The sequence below is a fragment of the Danio rerio genome, chromosome 16 (assembly GCF_052040795.2).
Source record: "Danio rerio strain M-AB ecotype USA chromosome 16, GRCz13ab, whole genome shotgun sequence".
NCBI lineage: Eukaryota > Metazoa > Chordata > Actinopteri > Cypriniformes > Danionidae > Danio > Danio rerio.
This window is the reverse complement of record NC_141036.1, coordinates 55,992,450-56,017,964: the sequence shown is the minus strand read 5'-3', so window position 1 is coordinate 56,017,964 and position 25,515 is coordinate 55,992,450. Positions and strand designations below refer to the sequence as shown.

The 25,515-nt window shown below is 33.3% G+C and overlaps 3 protein-coding genes across 3 annotated transcripts in view; 2 read left to right on the top strand and 1 right to left on the bottom strand.

Annotated features, from left to right (window-relative positions):
- Nucleotides 1–3,484, top strand: part of nek10 (NIMA-related kinase 10) — a 48,057-nt gene extending 44,573 nt beyond the window's left edge. The window contains exons 34-35 of the mRNA XM_087287999.1: nucleotides 1,543–1,586; nucleotides 2,244–3,484. Coding sequence (XP_087144125.1) covers nucleotides 1,543–1,586; nucleotides 2,244–2,292 — 93 coding nt within the window. The 3' untranslated portion in view covers nucleotides 2,293–3,484. The remainder of the gene's footprint in view (nucleotides 1–1,542; nucleotides 1,587–2,243) is intronic.
- Nucleotides 1–25,515, top strand: part of etfb (electron transfer flavoprotein subunit beta) — a 458,646-nt gene that overhangs the window by 116,333 nt on the left and 316,798 nt on the right. The gene's annotated exons all lie outside the window — the stretch shown is intronic.
- nr1d2a (nuclear receptor subfamily 1, group D, member 2a) lies at nucleotides 5,752–23,828 on the bottom strand. The gene is given in 8 exon segments (NM_001130592.2): nucleotides 5,752–8,055; nucleotides 9,805–10,015; nucleotides 10,517–10,702; nucleotides 12,651–13,105; nucleotides 14,598–14,742; nucleotides 15,805–15,893; nucleotides 15,972–16,184; nucleotides 23,575–23,828. Coding segments are annotated over 8 exon segments (1,515 nt in total). The 5' UTR covers nucleotides 23,594–23,828; the 3' UTR covers nucleotides 5,752–7,858.

Here is a 25,515-nt window from a genome sequence, read left to right as displayed (position 1 = left end):
TTTGCTTTTGCATAATGTTATTATTATCAGCAGTATTATTTATTATATCCATATTTATATTTGTTTTATTAAAAACAAGCTTAGATTTGCCCACCTGTCAGGTTTTAGACCATATGGGGCACAGCAGGTGTATTTGGTTATAACTCAGTTTTTTGACTTTGTTATTATTATTCATTTATTCGTTTGCTGGAAATTAGAACTGAATTTAGAAATAGTTTTGAAACAAATCTTCGCACTTAACAAACAAAATTGATTATTTATAGGCTAATTGATGTCTGTGCGTTCAAGGTTTCCCTATCCAGGAGAGTGAAAGTAAAAGTAGATTATGAGATGCCTTATCTCTCATTTTCGCGCTGTAGATGCTCTGTTTAACTTTTTTCTCTCTAGTGAAGTGTTCAGTTTTTCCTCTTACAAAGTCGTCATGTAAATAGCAAATTCACTTACAGCGCAACGCAACTGGCTCCTGAGAGATGAGACTCTGATTGGTTTATTCTCAAAACACACCTATAACTCATTAAGAAAATAAACTCAACCCTTTTAGATCAGCCACGGTGCAAAGCGGATTTTTCCGTCCTTATATTAGCAAAAGTGGAATCTGACACGCCCTGAAAGCGTTTGCGCCCTGCGCTTTGCACATGGACCATCAAAATAGAGCCCTTAAATTCAAATTAGTGTAATACATATTAATACATAATTGTCACGACTGTCAGTGACCACCTGAGGGTGCTGTAGTTCAATGGACACTGAGTGAAACTACAGCACCCAAAAAGACTACATTTCCATACATTCTTTCGTGCACACACCCGGTCTGTCATCTACACTGATTTCAACCATAGCTGTCTCCAATCTCCGTTGATTACCTGGATTATATATTTACCATTCCACCTCTGTTTGTTACTGCGTCGTTTGTCTATCTTGTCATCAGTTTCTAGTAAGTCTTGAATATCGAGTTTGTTGTTACCTTAGTCTTGTTCCTGATCCTGTTTCTGTCATAGTTTCTTGTTTTGCTGTTTATTTGTTATAGTTATTTTTGAACACCAAACATCTTGTTTTTCTGTTTGCTGCACGATTGAAAATAAACCTGCACTTGGATCCACACCTTTTTGTTCCTGTTTTGATCACGCTAAACGTGACACATAATATCATTTTACATCAGATATATTTACTTTTTCCCAGTTACAAGAAAAAACAACAACAATGATCAACTTAAATGCATAAAAATATATTAAATAAATAAAGGCACAAATAAATAAGTGATTAAATCAACAAAAAAGAAACATATGTTAAAAAACTAGTAAAAAGGGGTGATCATTGCCTTGCTTTAAATGAACCACTACCAATTCAGCAAGAACAACCTTCTTTAATGTTCTACTTAAGAAAATAAGTCACCTACTGTACATCTTGACCTGAGGCTGAATAAATAAACAAGACGTTTTCATTTTTGGGGGATAGACTATCTCTTTGAGACACACTAGAGTTGCTAGATTTTAGCATAATTTGTCTTTTAAACCCCATCAGTCTGAAGTTTGTCTGATGTTTCAGAGTATGGTGGAGGATGTGCTGGAGGAGAACGGATATTACAGCAGGTAATATAAACTTTTGTCTCATTCATTGGCTGTTTATTTGGTTTGTGTGTTTATTTAGATCTCCATTAGCCACTAACATTAAATCATAGCAACTGAAACCAATAATACCGAAAGATAAATTAACATTAAAATATCAAAATTAATACCAAATGAAAAGACCAGTTTACAGAAAACCATAACAATAGAAACCAATACGGTCACACCTTATTTTGCTGGCTAGTTTGTTGAATTTAAGTTACATTGCAACTCATTCTCATTAGATTATAAGTAGACCGTTAGGTTGCAAAGGCAAGCATTTGTTTTTCTTAATAACATGCACAGATGAATTGTTCACCATAAAACTGGTAATGTGAGCTAACTAGGGGTGTGACGAAATCTCGGGCTACGACAAAATTGTGACGAGATTTCTCAATGAGGTGAAAAGTTGTCTCGTGAGTTGTGATGTTATGATGGAGCGCAAGGGTGAGTTTAGCACTGAAGATTGGTGGCAGGATTGAATTTGAACCACACACACCCAGTCTCGTGTCTCGTCCTGTCACGTGGAGTAAGCCTCTCGTCACATCCCTAGAGCTAACAAAATGAATATGCTTAGATTTGATTTCATTTGTATTTTAACCAACCTGTGTGTGTGTGTGTGTGTGTGTGTGTGAACTGCAGAAGAGATCTGGATTCAGGAGCAGCAACAAGACAAACTCAAACTCCCTGATCGATCGACCGTCAGTGATTGATTGATTGACAGCTGTCATGTCTGGAGATGTGGCGTCTGATGATGGCATCAACCTCTCAGGTCACACCTGACACATGCAGAGACATAACGAATCATAAGCTGATTATGTTCGTCTGAAGAACATATGCTGATGCTGGGAAATATATGAACCCATTAGACTGCAGTAACAGACAATAAGGACATACAGTAGATGATTGTCCTCATCTTTCTGTCTATTCACACATTCACATTCAAAATATTTTAATTAATGCTGGGCAAAGATTGATTGTTATTAATTGCATCCAAAACAACAGATTGTTTTGACGTGTGTGTGTGTGTGTGTGTGTGTGTGTGTATGTGTGTGTGTGTTTTATTTGTGTACTTATCATGTATAAGTGAAACAAACACATACATAAAAACAAAACTTTTGTCACATAGATATTTAAATTGATATATATAATCTGTAATATATATATATATATATACAGGATGGACCATTTATATAGATACACCTTAATAAACCTTTTGGGAATTTCACAAGAAAAACAATGGTGTGCTTGGTTTTTAACGCAGCTTTATTCTTTCATGAGTTATTTACAAGCCCCCTCACATATACTAATGTGCCACGTTAATATCAATAACCAATCCCATTTTATTAAGGTCTTTCCATATAAATGGCCCACCCTCTATTTTACATCTAAACATAAATAAGCTTTTTCTTAAATATATACATGCATGTGTGTATTGGGTATAAATACATAATAAATAAACACTGCGCACACACTTATATCTTGTCAAAAAAACTTTTATTTTGGTTGCAATTAATCGCGATTAATCTTTCCCCAGCACAAATTTTAACTTAAATAAGTTAGTTTTAGTTTTCTGAAACTAAATGATTTCCATACAGTTTATTGCTTTCACTCAGGAATTAACCAGTTAAATAGACAGAGGATTTAGAAATTACATTTTAGAGCATTTATTTATGATGTACTGTAAATAACATGTCATACACTGTATAAATATGAAGAGTTCAGATGCAAAAACCTCTAAATGACGTCTGAAATTTTCTTCAAAAATTATCATTTTTATCAGACTTCTGTTGGTAGGCTCAGTAATTTCACTTTCATGGCAAATAATAAGTTATTTTCATGCTCATCAAAGTGAAATAACTTAATAACTTAACAAAAACAAAGGAGAATAAGGCTTTAAAAAAATTTCATATGGCACTTAGAGGTTTTTGCATCTAAACTCTTTCCCTATATATATATATATATATATATATATATATATATATATATATATATATATATATATATATATATATATATATATATATATATATACTTTTTAAAAATTAAGATAATTTAATTTAAATGAATTCTAATAATGTTTGTATAAATGTTGAAATGAGTGCTTTAGTGTTGTTTACTGCTAACTAATATTCACAAATTTTTTTTGTTAAGTTCTTCCATAATTTTTCTATTAATTGTCTATCTCAGGATGACCAGTGCACTTTATACACATGCTTGTTTCTTGACTATGTTCTGTATTCTGTTTTCCCGATTAACTGCTTTTACAATAAATTGTTAAGAGTCAATAGTTAAATGGATTAAAATGGATTTATTTTTCCCCATTTTTTGTTAAACGGAGAGCAGATTTTCTCAACACATTTCTAATCATATTAGTTTTAGTAATTCATCTCTAATTACTGATTTATTTTATCTTTGCCATGATGACAGCAAATAATATTTGACTAGACATTTTTCAAGACACTTCTATACAGCTTAAAGTGACATTTAAAGGCTTAACTAGGTTATTTAGGTTGCCTGGGCAGGTTAGGGTAATTAGGCAAGTATTGTTTTACGATGGTTTGTTCTACAGACAATAAGAGCCTAATAATTGTGAAAACTACTTTTATTCTAGCCAAAATAAAACAATTAAAACTTTCTCCAAAAGAATTTTTTTTTATCAGACACACTGAAAATTTCCTTGCTCTGGTAAACATCATTTGGGAAATATTAAAAAAATAATAATTAAACGGAGGCTAATAATTCTGACTTGAACTTCAATTTATTTCAGGTAAGCAGTATATTATCAGTTCTCTCTGTTCGATAAAAATACAGACTGAATGTATTTTAACAGAAATATTCTGTAGATTGAATTTATGAATGTAAAATGTTAAAAACAGTAGATTACTGGCAACCACAGCTGCTGGTATTTTTCTGTAAAATCAAGAAAGGGGAAAAAAAACAGCAAAACGTTTTTTGTGTCACCATTGTGGCAATCAAACATGAACACATTAATGCATCTAATGACTTGTGCACTAAGCTATGATTTTGTAAACTGAACATAGTATCAGTTCATGAAATACGGTTATTATTCGTAAATTTAAACAGTTCTATAAAACTTCCGTATTTTGCACAGATAAATTATGGCAACCACAGTTGCTCATATTTCTTTTGTAAATTTAACAGATGTTTTACACTATAAGAGTTTGCTAATTAACACTCTTCCAGTGTTGATAATGTTAACATTTTCAAACGTGTTATTTAACCACTTTTATAGTTGACCTCATATAAACTCTACTCTAGTTAAATCTACTATCTACTAAAATTTGCAGTGTAGTGGATAAACATATGAAGTGCAATAAAAAGATATGATCTCAAATGACAAATTTATATGATATAAAAATATACACTGTATTATAATAATAACGTTTAAAAATATTTATAGTAAATGTTTTTTATATATAGTTTTGAATATTATTTAAAGTAATATATTTAAAGACATGAAACAAATTGAAATATAAACTAATTTTAAATTTATTTATGTTTAATGTTTAAATGAAGTCTTGTTCCTTGATCCCATTTGATTAGTGCTAAGCTTTACCACTTAAGCTCAATATGTTCTAAACTGGTTACTTATAATCTTCAGTTTCAGGAAGCTCCCTATGTGAGCATAGACAACAAACAGCTCATTAGTTTATGGAAAAACAGTGTCATTGATAGTGTTATATATATATATATATATATATATATATATATATATATATATATATATATATATATATATATATACATACTGCTATTTAAATGCACACATAAAGTAGTTCCAGCAGATTTTGAGCATTCTAAAATCGACTGCTATTTAAATGCACAGATAAAGTAGTTCAGGCAGATTTTGGTCATTCTAAAATGTGTACTGTATTTTAAATACACAGATAAAGTAGTTCCGGTCAATTTGAAGCATTTTTAAAACGTGATATTTAAATCCACAGATAAAGTAGTTCCAGCAAACTGTGATGTTTAATGTACGTAAACAGTGCTAAAAGTTAAATTTGTGGCTCAGTTCAGAAAAAAATACCCTTAAAAAATATGTATTGTGACAGAAATCTACTGATAAAACGTATTAAATTAAAATAAAAACATGTAATGTGTATTAAAGAGGCTCAACAACAAATGACAAGTAAATATTTATTGATTTTCTTTTCATAATGATATATTTCAAATAGATATACACAACTATACATACTGCACTGTTATTTATAAGGAAACAAACAACCAAAAAAACACATGGACACACCAAAACTGAATAGGGGAGCAGTATATCTTTATCCTATTGGATTACAGGCTGAGAAATGTCCATAATGTCACACTGTTTCCATATGCATAGAGTAAACCGCAAGAAGTGCATCCCAAAATAACTGGGACTTTAACATGGATTCCCTGCTCCACCGTTATTCCAGAGAAACGTCAGAAACAAAAGTAATAATAATAATAAGGCAATCTGTACAAACAGCCATAAATAAACTCCATTTCTTTCAGTACGTTTGTTCAGGTCCACTATACACGTTTGCATAATGGAAGACTTATAACACCTCTTAATACATGGTCGATATATAAAAAACGGCTTTTAAAGTGACTCCGCTTATAAATTATAAATTGGGCAGGCGGATGTTTTCCGTCTGTGCTCCGTATTTATGGTGCCGAACGCACCTGTTCCTCGACACCTCGTGCAAAAGCCCTGTTATACAGGTGAAAACAATGCCGACATGCTGACATACATTCAGAAAACTGACATCAGATATTTATATACACAACAACACATAATCAGTCCATTAAGGCTAGACACTGCAGGCGAAAAAAAGGGTTAAAAATAAAAAGCCATCATTATACTACAGGGCTGTTGAATGCTTGCTTCTGATTGGCTGATGGGCATTCTAAAATGTGCTATGATTTGAATCCACAGATGAAGTAGTTCTGGCAGATTTTGAGCATTTTAAAATGTGCTGCTGTTTAATTGCACAAATGAATTAGTTCCAGACCATTTTGAGCATTCTAAAATCAACTGCTATTTAAATGCACAGATAAAGTAGTTCCCGCAGATTTAGCGCATTTTATAATGTACTATTATTAAAATACAAAGAGAAAGTAGTTCCGGCAGATTTAGCGCATTCTATAATGTGTTATTATTTAAATACACAGATAAAGTAGTTCCGGCAAATTTTAGGCTTTCTAAAATGTGCTGTTATTTAAATGCACAGATATAGTAGTCCCGGCAGATTTTGAGCATTCAAAAATCAACTGCTATTTAAATGCACAGATAAAGTAGTTCTGGCTGATTTTGAGCAATCTAAAATGTGCTGCTGTTTAAAATGCACAGATAAATTAGTGCCGGCCAATTTTGAGCATTCTTAAATGTGCTGCTGTTTAAATGCACAGATAAAGTAGTTCTGGCCAATTTTTAGCATTTAAAATGTGCTGGTACTTAAATGCACAGATAAAGTAGTTCCGTCAGATTTTGAGCATTCTAAAATAGACTGCTATTTAAATGCACAGACAAAGTAGTTCCGGCAGATTTTGGGCATTCTTAAATGTGCTGTTTCCTAAATGCACATTTAAAGTAGTACCTGCAGATTTTGAGCATTTTAAAATCGGCTGCTAATTAAATGTCGACTGCTATTTAAATGCACAGATAAAGTAGTTCCGGCCAATTTGGAGCATTCTAAAACGTGATGTTATTTACTGCACAGATAAAGTAGTTCCGGCCAATTTGGAGCATTCTAAAACGTGATGATATTTAAATGCACAGATAAAGTAGTTCCTGCAAAACTGTAATGTACCTAAACAGTGCTAAAAAAAACAATTTGTGGCTTAGTTGAGATGAAAAACAGCCTATTAAAATATGTATTGTGACTGAAATTTACAAAAAGTGCAAAAAAAGATAAAGTTTATATTTTTTATGCTTTTTTTAAGTGCATGTTTACTTGGCATTTATGAAAAGCCTAAAAAGCCTGCAGCGTCTGGCCTTAATCAATACAAACTCTTCTGGACAAACACGACGTAAAGCTGCTCTTATACGACTAGCCATGCGTTAGCAGCTATTGCACATAAATAAAAGAGGAAGAGTCTTTCATGTGTTTTAAAAAACAAACGTTTTTCGCTTTCGCTTGTGCGTCATTAGCAAATATCACAATATCTAATAATAGCGTACGAATGCGTCGTTATTCAGTATAAAAGCCTGTTAAATACATTCAAGAGTAAAATGGAGAGTGCAGGTTGGTTGTTTAGGGTTGTATTTTGAAGGCGAGCAGCTCCTCGGAGTGCATGTTGTTGAGCGATCGCAGCTCAGGCAGTTTTAGGAGCAGTTTGGTGAACACAGAGGATTCGTTTGAGTGGTTTTTCATGATTAGGTTCCTCAGGGCTCGGATTAGGCTTTCCTGAAGGGCCTCCACACCGACAACGTCCTCAATTGCTGATCGGTCTGTGAATGCAAAAAGAATTCGGTGAGTTGCATGCTAGGTTTACTTAATGTGGTTTGTTGTAGTTTGGAAATGTGACAAAAATTAAACAAAGATAATTGATGCAGCAAGACAAACAATGAATAAGTTGATTTATATTTATTTATTAACTTAAGTTAATAGCATATATATACAGTTAAAGTCAGAATTATTAGCGCCCCTGTTTATTTTTTTTCTCCAATTTCTGTTTATTGCTAATCATAATAGTTTTAATAACTCATCTCTAATAACAGATTTTTTTTTATCTCCGCCATGATGACAGTAAATAATATTTGACTAGATATTTTTCAAGACACTTCTATACAGCTTACTGTGAGATTTAAAGGCCTAACTAGGTTAATTAAGTTAACTTGGCAGGTTAGGGTAATTAGGCAAGTTATTGTATAAAGATGGTTTCTTCTGTAGACTATTGAAAAGGGGCTTAAAGGGGCTAATAATTTTTACCCTAAAATGGTGTTTAAAAATTAAAAACTGCATTTATTCTGGCCAAAATGAATCAAATAAGACTTTCTCCAGAAGAAAAAATATTATCAGACATACTGTGAAAATTTCCTTGCTCTGAACAAGGAACAAGGAACCAAGGAACCAAACATCATTTGGGAAATATTTAAAAAAGAAAAATAATAAAGAGAGGGGCTAATAATTCTGACTTCAACTGTGTATGTATATATCTATATCTATCTATCTATATCTATATATATATAAGTAAATAAATTAAGTAAATAAATAAATAAGTAAATAAATAAATAAGTAAATAAATAGCACATAAAAATATGTATAAAATAATTTACACATTTAAATGTACATAAAAATACAAATCGATATTCAAAAAATTATATTCATGTGTTTTTAAATACATTTTCTATGATTCTTTTAATTTTTATAATTAAAACTTTACTAATTTATTATTACAGCATTTTTTATATTATTGAATAACTTTTTTTTATTTAAATTATTGTATTTTTTGTATAAAATGGATTAAATGATTAATGATGCACTAATGATTAACTATTTAATATAACTGATGTACATTCCATGGAGAGCATTAAATTGTTAGTGAGTTGTTAAGTGTAGCAATATTGCTTCAGACTAGGTTGTAGAGGAAACACTACATTTTTAATTGGATTAAAATATAATTTACTTTTAAAAGTAAATTATTATAAATAAATTGTTCAATATAGTGTTATGATTAGTATTTATAAGAATCACAGCAAATCTAGAAAATAACATAACAAATAATTATTATTATAAAATCTATTACTTAATTACTTAATTATACATGTATTTAATTTATTACTTAAATACATTTAAATTAAATAATTTAGCAGATGATTTTATCCAAATCTTCTTGTTATTGAATTGAATTGTTATTAATAATGTATATTAAAGTAATGCACACTGAAAACTGCTCTCTAATTAGTAAATAGAAAAGTAAAGTTGCTTGCTTGTGTTTATTATAAATCTATTATTGAATAATCTACTTTAAAAAAAAGCACAAGCAAGCAACTTTTCTATTTACTGATTATTAGTAAAGTTAATTACTTTAAATATATATACTTAAATTAAATAATTTAGCAGACACTTTTATGCAAAGCGAGTTACAAATGAATTGTTATTAGTGATGTATATTAATTAAAGTAATGCACACTATAATGTCAACTGCTCTATAATCATTAAAGAGAAAAGTACTTGTGTCTTCTTTATTGTCGTACCTGCAGACACGAGCACCACAGCAGAGAAGAGGCTCATTTCCTCATCATTGAGCTGCAGAGCGGCGAGCTTCTCGCTGAACTCGAACATGCAGTTGAGCAGCTCTCCGGCCCCCATGGAGCGCAGCAGGTCCACACTGTACCTCCTGCCACTCATGAAACTCACAGTCCGCTGCTGCACGTCGAATAGAGGCACGAAACGCACCATCAGCACCTGCACAGAGGAGAACCGCAACGTTACAGATATTTAGTCATCAAAAGTCATCAAACACATTGTTATTAGATCTGTCTGAGGTATTGGGCGGGGCTAACATACATAACCACGCCCCTCCAGCTGTCAGTTTTAACAACAAACAGAAATGGTGAGGAGGAGGACACTAATAGTTTGTAAAAACACTCCTCAAACCCCTTCTTTCTGAATAAACTTTACTACATCCAATCAGCTTGCAGGACAAGCCACGCCCACTGTTTGCTCATTTAATATTCTGCTTCTCTAGGAACTGCATCACAATACGAAAAAAAATCCATGCATGCAGTGTTTATATTGATGATTATGCTCATTTATGTAGCGCCGTAGTTCTGCAAGACAAGACATTTAATTTCACTGTATGTCCACACATGTACTTCCAGCTGAAACAGGATATTGAGTATGGGGCGGGGCTTTCTTTTGTGCATTTTTCCCTCACAGCAAACCAACGGTTAAGGGAGGCTTTACCTCAAATGTGCCGGCCTTCAGCAGGTTGACCTGGTCGTGTTGGGAAAGCTCCTGGAAGCCTGGGATCCGCTTAGCAAACTCTACAACCTCTCGAACGGCAGGGATGAAACTCCTGGAAAACTCTTCCCAGACTTCATGACCGGGTCTGGAGGCGTCAACAAACGGGGAGGCGCTCATGGGACAAACCTGAAAAAGGAAACAGGTGTGGTCAGATTTATTTCCACTTTTAAAATAAAGGGCACACTTTACAATAAGGTTTCTTTAGTTAATGTATTTACTAACATGACCTAATAATGAATAACATTTGTACAGCATTTATTAATCATAGTTAAGCATTTACTAAAGCATTGACATTAGTTATTGCACTGTGAGTTAACATGAACAATGAACAACTGTATTTTCACTAACATGTGTTGTTCATTCTTCATGTTTGCGAATGCATTAACTAACATTAACTAATAAAACCTTATTGTAAAGTGTTACTAAAATAAATTATTAAATAAAGAGCAGTCATATAGAGGATTAAATAATAAATTATTTTGTAATAATTGTTACAATTATTTGACATATTACGAATGAGTTAAATTGAACTAAACTAAATTAAACTAAATAAATTGTAAGAATAATTTATATAAACCCTGACATTTATGAAGTATTATAAATGCGTAACTATGTTAAAATAATTATTTAAATAATTGTGTAATTAATTACACTGTACAATGTAATAACAATTAAACATTTTGTGCTTTGTTCACATTATCAGCATTAAAACATGACAAAAAGCATGCAAATATATCGTTTTATAACTGATATCGCAACGTGATCATTCACAATAGACACATCAGAGGATATGCAATGTTGAGTTTATAGTAGAATTGATCTTTGCTTGTGTTTTTGATGCCTGTGATTGTTTAATGATTTTAAACAGACATAAGAAACTGTACCATTCGTGACTTTAACAATGATTAATTTTATTGAATTATTCTTATATTTATTATTCAATTACTGTACTTGAATACTATAAAAGTCAAAAAATTATTTAAAAAAGTGTATCTTCTTGTATAGTTCGTTAGATTTTATAGAGATGCACTCCCACTACAGAATCATCCCAATCAATATACCATAAATTCTTTCCAAATAGAGATATTAAGTCATCTGGTGAAACTGCATTCATATTGCAAAATAAAAAAAATAAAAAAAACATTGCAGTTAGATTTTTAACCAAAATCGTGCAACCCTAGCATGAAAATTCAAACACATTAAAAGGCAAAATGTTAAATTCTGTAAAATTGTGAATATTTTAAAAATATTTCTTAATATCAAATGATGCTTATCAGAGGAAAGAATTTTTTTTTTATTTATTTATTTTTTTTTACAGTATTTCCTATTTAATTTAGCTGGAATAAATACCAAAAAATATTATTCAGTTTTTAAAAATTGTGCTTTATAAATAATTTGATGTGCAAAAGAAAATGTTTAACATCACTTGGGAAATATAAAAGTAAATTAAAATTAGTAGTAAAGCTAAGTAGTAGTAATATTAATATATAATATTAATAGTTAATTTAATTAATAATATAATCTCATAATATTATAATTTAATTAATCATTCTAAATAATGCACTTTCCTTTTATAATATATCTTTATTAAGTTTTACAAGGTTTTAATACACTTTTCTAATATTTAATAACATCTCAGCTATAATAACAAGACCTGTTTTGAATATTGTACTTTTTCTCAATCTATCATCAATTAGCATTAGTCACCAATACCAGCACTCATCTATAGTTCATTCATTCATTTTCTTTTCAGCTTAGTTCCTTTATTCATCAGGGGTCGCCACAGCAGAATGAACCGGAAACCAGAATTTATCCAGCATATGTTTTACAGCTGCAACCCATCACTGGGAAACACTCATACACACTCATTCACACACACATACACTCATACACTTCTGCCAATTGAGGCTATTCAGTTCACCTGTACCGGATGTCTTTGGACTGTGGGAGCACCCAGAGACTCAAACCAGCGACCTACTTGCTGTGAGGCGACTAACCACTGAGCTACTGTGCCGCCCTTATCTATAGTTAGTATAATTAATACGATGATGTAAAAAGCGGAAGATCAGCTCACCAGATGTGCTCGGTTTCCTCCTTCATTCATGTTCCTCCTGCAGTAACTCATGTTTTCAGTCGGTGAGCGAATGCACTGCTGCGCCGTCTGTTCCCTGTAAGGTCCTGTGGTGTTTTGACAGTCTGAGCGTCTCCAGCACTGCATCTGCGGCTCTTCTTCTTCCCTGCTGAGTGTTTCAGATGCGGCCGGGGAAACAGATGCACTGTAGGAGAATCGTCCGTCTTCTTCTCCGCTGTCGGACGAGCAGGACGAGGCGGTGTCCATCGGGACGAGCGACTCCGTCGAGGAGCGTGGGGAATCCGGCGGAGATGCAGAAGAAGAGCTGGACGAGTCGCTCGGAGAAACGTGCAGCATGTGCTGGAGCTGACTGTTGTTCATCATGTTGTTCATCGCCGTCTGCATCTCCAGGAGCATCCGCTGCTTCTCACGCTTCGGGATGCGTCCGAAACGCACGGCTGTAAAGACAAGTCAAGTTTAGGGTTGTTCCGACACCGATACTAGGACTGCACTATATATTGTTTTAGCATCGATATCGCAATGTGCGAATCCACAATAGTCACATCGCAGGATCTGCAATGTGCAGTCTGGATTATAGTTGACCAGGTAAACAGTTCAGAATACATCAAAATCGTGGAGTCATAATAAATTGAAAGTCCACCACGATATCATATTATAAACTTTAGTTGATGTGTAATGTAGCTGTGTGAACATAAACAACATCTCTGAATGTAACACGCTCAAAGTTCAATGCAAAGGGAGACATTGGCTTTTACAAAGCTAGATTAGCAAAGCCTGCAGCGAGCACACTTTGGGGACTACAAAAATAACATCAGGGTTAATGATGTCCTAAACTCTTCAGGTTATGCACATACACCCTGTGCAGCGAAGGGGCGTGGCCAGAGGCGCTGTCTGTTATAACAGAAACGCTTCCTGGTGATGTGAAGCTAATCTGCGAATCACAGCACATTATGCTAGCTGACCAATCAGAGCCTCTTGAGGGTGGGTCTTCAGAGGAACTAGGAAATACGACAGTCCTTTTATGTTAGCTGAGTAGCTGTATATAATTAAAGTAAGGTATATGAAAAAATAACCTGATTTTCTACAGATGAAGCATGAGCACACATTGCTTTGCATCTTATAAACACAACCAAGCCTTAACAATACACTCTGGACCACCCCTTTAATGCATTTGGGCACAAGGAATTATTACATTACGTAGCTTCAACAAAGATTAATGTCATTTAATTATGTATACAATGAAGACTAGACAACTTTATTGTACAGTTGATTATAGTATTTCTGTAGCTGAATAGTGTTTATTTATATCATTATTTATCAATGCTGATAATTAGTCGATTATGTTTTCTGCAAGTGCATTCTACAAAATCATCCCAAAGAATGTAAAAGTAATAATTATTTCCAAATCAAGTTATTTGTTGAAATATTATGATATAAATTGCAGAAAATAAAATATTGCACTATATACTGCATGTTTTTATCCAATATCGAGCAGCCCTAACCGATACTAGTATTGGAAATACTCGCCGGTATCAATTCTGGCATCGGTATCGGCGAGTATTTGAAACCATAAACCCATTTGATACCATCTTTTTTAATGAGACATGCCCACGAGCTTTGCTTAACACTGCAAACCCAGAGTCAGTTCTTCTTTACTACTCAGTATGCAAACACAGGAAATTGTGTCATATTCATTTTTTAGATTTCTTTATTTTATGCACTGATTTTTGACTTGAGTAGACTTTATTTCAGTTTGATATGAGGCTGAACTTGTTTCAGTAAAGTCCAGTAGATAATATCAGTGTTGCACGTCCATTTGTGTTCAGCAGAAAAACTGGAACAAGCGAAGGATGAGGAACTGATGATTTTTATTTTTGGGTGAACTGTCTCTTAAGGTCACTAGGAGGAGGACTGTGTTGTCAAACTCACCGTCTCTTGACATGCCGACGGATAAACACTTCTTGAAGCGGCACTGTTGGCAGCGGTTGCGGTTTATCCTCACTATAGTGCAGCTTTCAGTCTTCAGGCATTTCTTATACTGGATATTCTGCTGGATACTTCTTCTGAAGAAGCCCTGTGGAAGAAAAAAAACATGTATATCATCTTAATTTAGTTATTTTATTTGTTTAAAAATAAACTGTCATTGTAAATTTATTTGTAACATATGTGCTAAACAGCTTGTTCCAAACCCAAATTGTATAAAATATGGAAAATCCCAATTGTTAGGATAAAAACTTTAGTAAGACATTTAACCCAATTATTGGATTTATCAATATTTTGTTGAAACAATTCAATTTTTTTGTATAATCGATGTATAAATTAAATGACTATTTCTGTTTTCCTTTTTAACCTAGCTGTCAACAAGTTTTCATCCAATATTTGTATATTGTTTATATGTATATTTATTTCATTCTAAAACCATAACTAAACCCTTAAAACAGATTCATAACTCTAAAAAACTCAAATAATATTTATAAAAATCAATATTTTTTTTCAGTTATCGGTTTAGTCCAATGTCCTAAAAAAATATATACATTCAACGGCCACTTTATTAGGTACACCTGTCCAACTGTTCCTTAATGCAAATTTTTAATCAGCTATTCGCATCATGGATGTGCAGCTGACAAATCTGCTGCAACTGCGTGATGCTATCATGTCAATATGGAGCAAAATCTCTGAGGAATATTTCCAGTATCTTGTTGAATCTATGCCATGAAGGATTAAGGCAGTTCTGAAGTCAAAAGGGGATCTAACCCGTTACTAGTACGGTGTACCTAATAAAGTGGCCGGTGAGTGTATATATATAAGCTATGATCTAATATTATATAAGAAATAATGACTACTCAACTGAAACTACTCAAAATTACACAAATTAAAAATAAAATGGGGTAAAACTGTCGACTATTGTAAATAGTCATAGGAACAAATCTAAAATTAATAAACTAATATATACAGTGCACTTACAGATACATGCTAAAACTGCACATTTTTGGATTGCAAGCAACTAAATTGATTCATTAATACATCTATGTATATCTATGTACATTAATACATATCTATGTTAGCTTAGCGAAGATACCTTAAAATGCCCATAGGTATTTTGGAAAAGACCCCAAAAAATTATACGCCTCCTCACCTTGCAGCCTTCACAGGCATGAACACCATAGTGGAAGCCAGAGGCGACGTCTCCACACACTTTACACAGCAGCACCATCCCATTCAGCTCTAGAAAACACACGTCAGAGTCGGTAAATCCTGTCAGATGTGCTCACTGTGTTTGTGTGTGTGTGTGTGTGTACTCACTGGTGATGGAGCTCTTGTTAGCGAGGCTTTTATCAGATGTGTGTCCACGTGTGTGTTTCAGCATTCCTGCGCTGATGGACAGATCTGTGGCACGGCTCGCTTTAGTGGGCAGAGGAGGAGAGGAGGATGGCGATTGGCTGGCAGAGCTGTCACTCATGCAGGACTCAGGGCTGGAGGCCGAGCTTGAGGAGCAGACATAAGCTATCACACCTCCTGGACAAACGAAAACACAGCAGAAAATCCTTCATTTAAAGACTATAACTAGGTATGCACAGTAGTTAATACATAAAAAATACAGCTAGTGTCAGAATTATTAGCCCTCCTGTATATTTTTCCCAATGTCTGTTTAATTTCTAAACATAATAGTTTAAGTAACTCATTTCTAATAAAAGATTTATTTTCTCTTTGCCATGACGACAGTAAATAATATTTGACTAGATATTTTTCAAGATACTAGTATTCAGCTGACATGTAAAGGCTTAATTAAGCAGTTAAAGTAATTGGGCAAATCACTGTATAATGATGGTCTGTTTTTGTTTACAATCAAAAAAAAATTAGGGGGCTAATAATTTTGACCTTAAAATGGTTTTTAAAAAAAATTAAAACTGCTTTTATTCTAGCCGAAATAAAACAAATTAGACTTTCTCCATAAGAGAAAATATTATAGGAAATACTGTGAAAAAATTCCATGCTCTGTTAAACATCATTTGGGAAATATTTAAAAAATAAATAAAAATAAATAAAATATAAAGTAGTGATGTCAAGAATATCGATAAATATCAATACTAAAATACCGAAAATAATACAATCTTGCTTTTTGGTCTCTTTTCACCAGAAGGGAGATGAATAATATTAATAATAATAATAATAATATTTGAACACTTTTTATTTAATCAGAAAATAAGATGAGATTGCACTTATTCAGCTTTCTTTTGTTTGTAATTTATTTCCTTTTGGATTTAAGGCCTGCTGCAAACCTGCTATTAGCATTACATGGTTTATTTTTAACTTTTTACTTCCTTTGCATACTTTTAATTAGGGCTGCACGATATTGGACAAATCTGATATTGCGATATTTTATTTTTCTGTGATGAATATTGGGATATGAAAAAATATGCTTACAATGCAAATACAATGCTTTTCTTACTTTGTTTTGTCTTATTTATAGTCCAAAGATCAAAACAAGTCTTAGACCAAGAAAATATATGGTTTCGTTTTCACCATCAGAAGAAATGAGTGAAAAATAAGAGTTTTTTTTTTGCTTGTTTTAAGGAAATTATCTGCGAGTGGTGTACACTGTAGGTGAAATAATCTTGTTTTCACTTTGAAATGTAGATATTTGGACTAAAAACAAGACAAAAATTGAAAGTAAGAAATGTTTTTTCGCATAAATCATATACATTTCATATGAATACAGTGATTAAATACAATTCTGTGGCTCCTGTACAACTTTAATTCAGACTGAGCATTGCATATATTTGCGATGTGACTATTGTTATTGTATTGTGATACCGATGCTGAAATGACATTCTGTGCAACGCAACTTGTTCCACATGGTATCGAAAATGATATCGATTAACAATATTTTTCAAGGTATCGTATCAAAGTCGGAAATTCCAGCATCGTGACAACACAAGTATAAAGATGTTTTTATTTAACCGGGTAGAAAACAGGCAATGTTGCTTATTTTAATTTAATTTGGCTTACTAAAACAAGTATATTTTCAAAACTGACATGAAAAATTGCAAACAAAATGCAAAATTCCAGCATCGTAACAACACAAGTATAAAGACGTTTTATTTTACCTAGCAGAAAAAAGGCAACATTGTTTATTTTAATTTAGTTTAATTTGATGTACAAAAACCAGAACATTTGTAAAACTGACATCTGAACTAAAATAGTAAAACTGACATCTGAAAATCTGAATTAATAAAACTGACAAATCCTATTTTTTTAAGTAGTTATAGTATAAAATAGCTTTTATTGTCATTATCATGTCATAAAAAGGCAAAACCCCCATAAATGACTGTGTTGTGAAAGTACGCTTGACTCATGAATGATCCAGTGACCATTGCGTTCCATTCCCATACTGGACAATCGCTTTATCTAAACTAATTTGACTTGGTGTGCAGCTCATCCCAGTATGAATAAGTCACACATTTACTGGCACGAGGAGTTGCTGACACAGTTATGGAATTATATAATCATATGCTGTGCACATGTTGGGTGAACTTTCCTCAGTCATGACCTAGATTAAAATCAATGGATTGGTGTATTGCATTGTATTTAATTACACTTACTAGTGCTGTAGCACAACATTTACACAGAATGCACACACAAACACATACATACAAATATGTTGTTGAATGTGTATGCATGAAAGAAACGCCCATAAACAATACATTTTTACTGCTTTTGGACCTTTACGGTTTTTCTTAGAGTGTTTATTTCTGTCTAATGTGGAGACAACATACATAATACACTTTCTTCTCAATTTCTTCTGTCGCACTTTATCAGTTTGTGCCAGTTATTAATACACTATATATGTATTGTTTAGTTTTTTATCAAGGGATTTGTTCACATACAGGTCATGACCATCACAGATATGGTGTTTTCTCAATTATGAACTGATATAAAATGAGAGAACTTGTAAAAACATTTGACTGGGAATTTTGAACTTGCTTTCAACCAGTCTTCGATTATTGTGCTAGAAATGTATGCCAAATTAAAGCATATTTAATCAAATAGAGTCTCATTTAAATATTTTCACAAATATATATATATTTTCATAACAATAAAATAATAATAATAAATGTAATATATCAACTAAGGAACTGTAGTGATAATTATTAGCAATTTTTTAAAACAATATTGGCCTATTCTGTCTTGGCGTAAGAAAAGAAAATAGAATGTTTGATGTCAAAAGATGTACAATATTATTAGCTATTACTGTTCACCAATAAAAGCCTGATAACCTGATAAAAAAACACCATATTGTTTTAAAAACTGAAATATGGACTAATAAAATGCCCAAATTGTTTAAATTTTTTTTACCTGCTTTCATCCAGACTTTTTTTGAGCTTGAAATGTATGCAAAATTGGAGCATATCTAATCAAATAGTGTCTCATTTAAATATTTAACTTAATGAAACATAATTAAAAATAAATATTTTCACAACAATAAAATAATAATAAATGTAATATATCAACTAAGGAACTACAGTGATAATTATTAGTTGTTTTTAAACCCTTTCTGCATACTCCGTCTTGCCGTGAGGAAAGAAAATACAATATTTTATGTCAAAAGATGTACAATATTATTATTAGTCGACTGTTCACCAATGAACACTAATAAAAACACACTATATTGTTTTAAAAACTGAAATATGGACTGACAAAAATATATTTAAAAATATATTTAATAAAAATTGCATTTAAATATTTAAACAAAATTAATAAAACAATGATAAACATTATGCATTGTAACAATAGAACAATTGTTAATCATTTTTAACATAATATATACAGTTTGTATGCTTAATGTATATAGTAGTTAACCGTTTACCAAAAATAATGATATTGTTAAAATATATAAAACATATATATATTTAATAACAATAAAAAATGTTAGCCCTTCATTCACTTTATTTGCCCATTCTGTTTTGCCTTAATGAAGAAAAATACAATACTTGATGTCAAAAGATGTACAATATTATTAGTTAAGTTCACCAATAAACATTAATAAAAACCCACCATGTTGTTTTAAAAACTGAAATATAGACCGATAAAATATATATTTGATGGAATAGACTCATTTAAATGTTTAAACAAAATAAATAAAATAATAATAAATAATACAAGTGTTAACCATACTTAACGTAATACGTTTACGTAATACGTTTAAATATTTAAACAAAATAAATAAAACAATAATAAATAATACAAGTGTTAACCATTCTTAACGTAATACGTAAAATATTTTAGTAGTTAATTGTGTACCAGTAAAATGAATTGTACTGTTAAAATCTATAAAACATATATATATATATATATATATATATATATATATATATATTAGGGCTGTAACGATACACCAAACCCACGATTCGGTTCGTATCACGATTTTTGACCCACGATTCGATTCGTATCACGATTTTTTATTTTATTTTTTTCGTGTGGGGTGGGAAAAAAAAGATTTTTAAAACTATTTTTAATTAAATAACATTTGAAAAATCTTTATAAACTAAACATCAAAGAACAATATTAACTATGCAAATTATTAACAATATAAATAGCCATATATAAAATAAATAAATAGGCAAAGCTATATCACTTCTGTTTTCTTTGTAACAAAATACTGTTGAAAAACCAAACTAAACTCCATTGTTTAGATGGTTCAAGCATGTTGAAAATTATTTTTCAATCAAGTTCTCTTGCATAGAAAAAGTAAATTAAATAGCTAGGGATGCTCATTTCGTTAATTTTGCTAACCGACAACCGCCGCTCATAAATCGGTTATTAACGGTTAACTGGTCAGATTACTATTAATTTTATATTAAACAAATTGACGTGTCTATTTTGTGTATGACACATTAAATATTGCATTTTAAAATACTGATTTATTTTTATATATTAATAGCGGAACAGAACAACAGAGCATCTTCACGCACCTGCAGTGTTTAGCACAGAAGAGCAGAATAATCTAAATAAAATGAATAAAATAAATATGACTGCCCTAAATTATTTTCACTTAAATAATTAATTTATTTTACAAAACGAAAATACTGACTGATTCTTTTTAATAACCGGCATAGGCTTTTTTTCCAATCATATGTTTATTTCTTCCGTCAAATAAAAATCGCAGACTTCCTCAAATTGCTTGCTCCACGGAAAATATGCATTTATTTAATGCCCCGCTGTTATTGTTATAATCACAAAACCTTTTACATTTTAATAGAAATCCTTATTTTAAAGATTATGTCCTGATATAGCCGGTTTCCTCTCTCTCCCTCGCGGTTCAAGTGCGCGCGCTGCCTGATGAAAAGACAACAACACGCGCTCATATGTAGACTTTTTGTAAACAGTTTGTTTAAATATGATATTGCATTAATCTGCGTACATGCTTTAAGCTGTAAAATAAAAAGTAAAGCCTATTTGTTGCGTTTATTACGCAGATCCAGGTCAACATAAGCGCTGGTTTAGTATCAACAGGTCTGTATCAAACAGCAATATTCTTCTTCCATTTTGGTCTTTAGCAAATGTGTCTGTAGGCACGGGTTATACGTTATCATCCCGCAAATTAAGTATGCCTTGCAGTTAAACAAGTGGCCGAAAACAAGGCGCACCTTACTGCCTTTATGTTGACAAGGAAAAAAGAAGAGGCTCGGTCCTCTTATAAACGACTGAATCAGCTGGGTATCGATTGTGCAAAAGTGTTGCTGTCTGTCTTGTTACAATTGTAATATTTAATACTATTGTTATATTCAAGATTTGTATATTCATACAGCTCTGGATAACTTAAAACAACGATTAGACCTTCAGAGCGGTGTTAATGCGTCCTGAAGTAAAGCGAAACGGCTATAAACTCCAGCAAGATTGAGTGATTATATGCAGAGCCATATACCTTTATCTCTAAATAAAGTAGGCTATAACTATAGAAACTGTTTATTTTAACTGAAAGCTTCGTCGTGTTTTCTGACCGCACGCACCTGTCAGTCAGCACTCTCAAAGGTTCAAACAGAAAGCGCACTGCACGGTTACAGAAAAGTTTGGCTGTTACCTGACATCTGGTGAACGCCTATCCCTCTCTGCGCAGCCACATTAACAGTGTGAGCAAATCATCGTATATGCGCTGAAAATCCGGCCGCTTTGACAGCATTGGCAATGTTTCTGGCGTTGTCGGTTGTCAAGCGGGGTTAAGTTGGTTTTGTTTTTGATATTCTTGACACATTCAGACGGCCCCTTACTAAGAGCTCCGTGCGAGCTCTCCCGGCTAAATATTGCGAGGGCTTAAACGGAGCAGTGCTTGTAATGTCGAACGAAAAAAAGTGTTAATTAGCTCAACTTTTGCAGGCACGCGTGACGTTATTGGAAAGGTATCACGGGGTGGGTGTGTCGCGATTCTTCCTTATTACACCGCGACACAGGATCGTAGATCTGAGTGTCGCGATTTCGATTTTATATCGTGTATCGTTACAGCCCTAATATATATATATATATATATATATATATATATATATATATTTTTTTTTTTTTTTTTTAACTATATATATTTAACAACTATAAAAAATGTTAGCCATTCTTAATATATCCACATTTGCCTATTCTGTCTTGCCTTAAGGAACAAAAATATAATAACTGATGTCGAACGATATACAATATTATTAACAGTGAACTGTTCAACAACTATATAGTGTTAAATGTCCACTGAAGGTTGTCTACCCAGCAGTAACCCAGTGTTTCTCCGCCCACACGTGGCCTCTCATGTTTTGTACGGATTGAATATGTAGGTCACTCTCTGTCTGCTGCCGCTCTCACGTGGTACTGCAGAGAGTCTCGAGTCAGGCCAGTGTGCTAAATTATGCAACCGCAGCGCCTCGACCAATCAGAGATCAGCATGTGCCGCGTCACGGCCAATCAGCGGCGAGACGCCGACTCCTCGTACACACGGGCACATGGCTAGGCTACGGGAGCCATGTGAGCACGAGCCTTCTAGTACTCGGAGTACTGAGCGCGCGTGACGTCACGGGCACTCCTAACCCACATCCAGTGTTTGACTGCTCCAGGCTGCAGATCTGTCATGCAGACCACGGAAAGAGTGCCAAAGGTGATTTAAATCACCCAGTTTGACTCATAAGAATTAAACTAATCATTCTGAAGTCATTTTAAAAGCTTTTAGTTATGGTATTAACTCTATTTATGATGACAGCTTTCCCGAAATATTACAGTGTTACATTAAATATGACTGACGTGCTGCTATTTATAGATATATTGACATTTACGCATTGATGTGTCTATTTAGATAGATAGATAGATAGATAGATAGATAGATAGATAGATAGATAGATATTCTTTATTTTACGAATTCTTTTTAAATTATATAAATTTTTTTAATGATTTAAATTTTATTATTTTTTTTAAACCATGCTTAAATATATACAAATATATGCACATATGCTGTATATACACACGATAGATGCATGCATTTATTACTAATGTCAAACAAAATATTAAATAACTTGCAATGCACACAAAATGGAAATGCAAACAACATTTAAAAATTAATCTATTTAATTATATAACTATAATAAATGTAGATATATTTAATTTTTAAACGTATATATAATTTATATTTATAATAAAATGTGAAAATTGCTCATTCCTAATCATAGATTTAATACATTAAATATTTGAAAACAAATACAAAAACATCCATTCAGCGTGCTTGTCTTAACACCATAAGCATATTAGACATTTTTAATTTTGTTGGAAAATTGTCATCCATTTTGCACCATTTATTTCTTATAATAATCAGAAGTACTGTATCAGACAATGCTAAATTAATTCCAAAATAAACAATAATGAATAAACGACGGTCCAATACCTTGCTTTGCCGATTCCATGTTTTCAGTCTTCGTTTCTCTGTGATTCAAGCCGGACAGTAATAACTCCAGCTGGTAGAAGTTGCAGTGTGTGTGAGAGATAGATCAGATCCAGTGTGTTTATGTGTGTGTGTGTTCTGATAGTCAGTGCTCCATCTGAAGTGTCTCCTCCTCACAATGGTACGGAACTCCTGTCTGTGCACGAGCGCTCGGTACTCAGTGTTCTGCTGCGCGTGTTTCCTCCCGCGTCTCCGCCCCCTTTGTGCGCGCGCTCGACTCACGGTAACCCAGTGACACACTTTCTGTGACCCGTCCAGATATTATGGAGCTACATTTGCGACAAAATTATGTGCGCAAAAGATCATGTTTTGAGTGCGGGAATTGGCTTGTTGCACGCGCTTTAACAATTCTGTGCATAAAAGATCATGTTTTAAGAGCACAAAATTGCTTCTTGCATATGCATTATTAACAATTCAGTGCACAAAAGATATTTTTTGAGCATGCAAAATGATTTTTTGATCATGTGAAAAGGCTTGTTGAACATGCCTGAACAATTCTGTGTGTGAAAGATTATGTGTTGAGCTCTTAAAATGGCTTGTTGCATGTGTGTTTACAATTATGTGTGCAAAGATCATGTTTTGAGCGCACACAATGGCTTGTTGCACACACATTAACTCAGTTTTGAGGTTATTGTGGTCTCTTTTGTGTCGTCAGACTTACTTAGCATAAAAGTGTTATGATGTGATAGAAATCTAGCCAATCAGATGGTTTCTGAATGCTGATTGGCTAGCCTGACAACCCTTTACATTTTAAGTCAATGCATTGACGCGAATAGACATCCTGTGGCGCGATTTGCGTAAATGAGGCGCCACAAATGACACGGCACGAGTCGAGCGGATTTGCTGTGCTTGACGCGCTTAACATGTGAATCGCGCTGATCGCTGAAGTTGGAAAATCTGAACTACAGCAGACATTCTCACCCCATTAACCAATCAGGAGCTTGCTTTTGTAGGGGCGTGATCATGACGTAGTGCATGTTGTTGATGTCCCGAGGGGAACTGACACTGACACCGGACAACAGCTCATCAAACAGGGCTCGGCTCAGTCTGAAGCACCGCTGAAAGCCTCCATTATACAGTTGTTGGAGGAATTGATGAACTCACAGAGCTGGGTGCACCTCTAAAAGGATCTAGTAGACTCAAACATGGCGCCGAATGAATCTACACTGTTTTTCAGCCCTCCTAAAGCACATAAAACACAGCTATTCTCTCAATAAAATCCATGTTAGCTAAAAAAAAATCCATGTTAGAAAAAAGCCCTGCCCATGACACGAATCTGCATTTATTGTGAAGTGAATTTCACACGTGAATAAAGTGAATTTGACTCGCAAATTAAGCGAGTACACTCATAATGTTCACACGAATAAATTTCGCTATTCGCACATGCTGGATCTGGTGTGAACAAAGCATAAGAATTTTAAGGGCACCCAGGTTACCCCTTTTTTTCAAATTTAATATAAGTCTTTTGCGTCTCTAGAACGTGTATGTAAAGTTTCAGTTCAAAACACCCATTAGATTTTTCATTTTACCTTTTACTAGATCCTGTTTTATACATCTTTCCACCAGGGGGTCGTTTTGTCGTACTGCGCCTTTAAGGCGAGTCCTCTCCGCCTACTGTTTCTACGTGCCTGTCAGCATGCCTTATATCTCCTCCCTCAGCTGCGTCAGACAACAGACAGACTTAAAGGAAGAAGGTCTCACGCAGCGTTTGTGAGAAATACTACAGTAAGAACTTTACTAATGAGTATTTGTTGTGCAGTTGCTTTGATGAGTCTCACGCAATATTGTTACAAAGTACACGTGCACACAAACGCACACCGCAGCAGACACACACACACACAGACAGACAGAGCGCGCTTAGCTTTGCACTGTTTTTGCACGCAA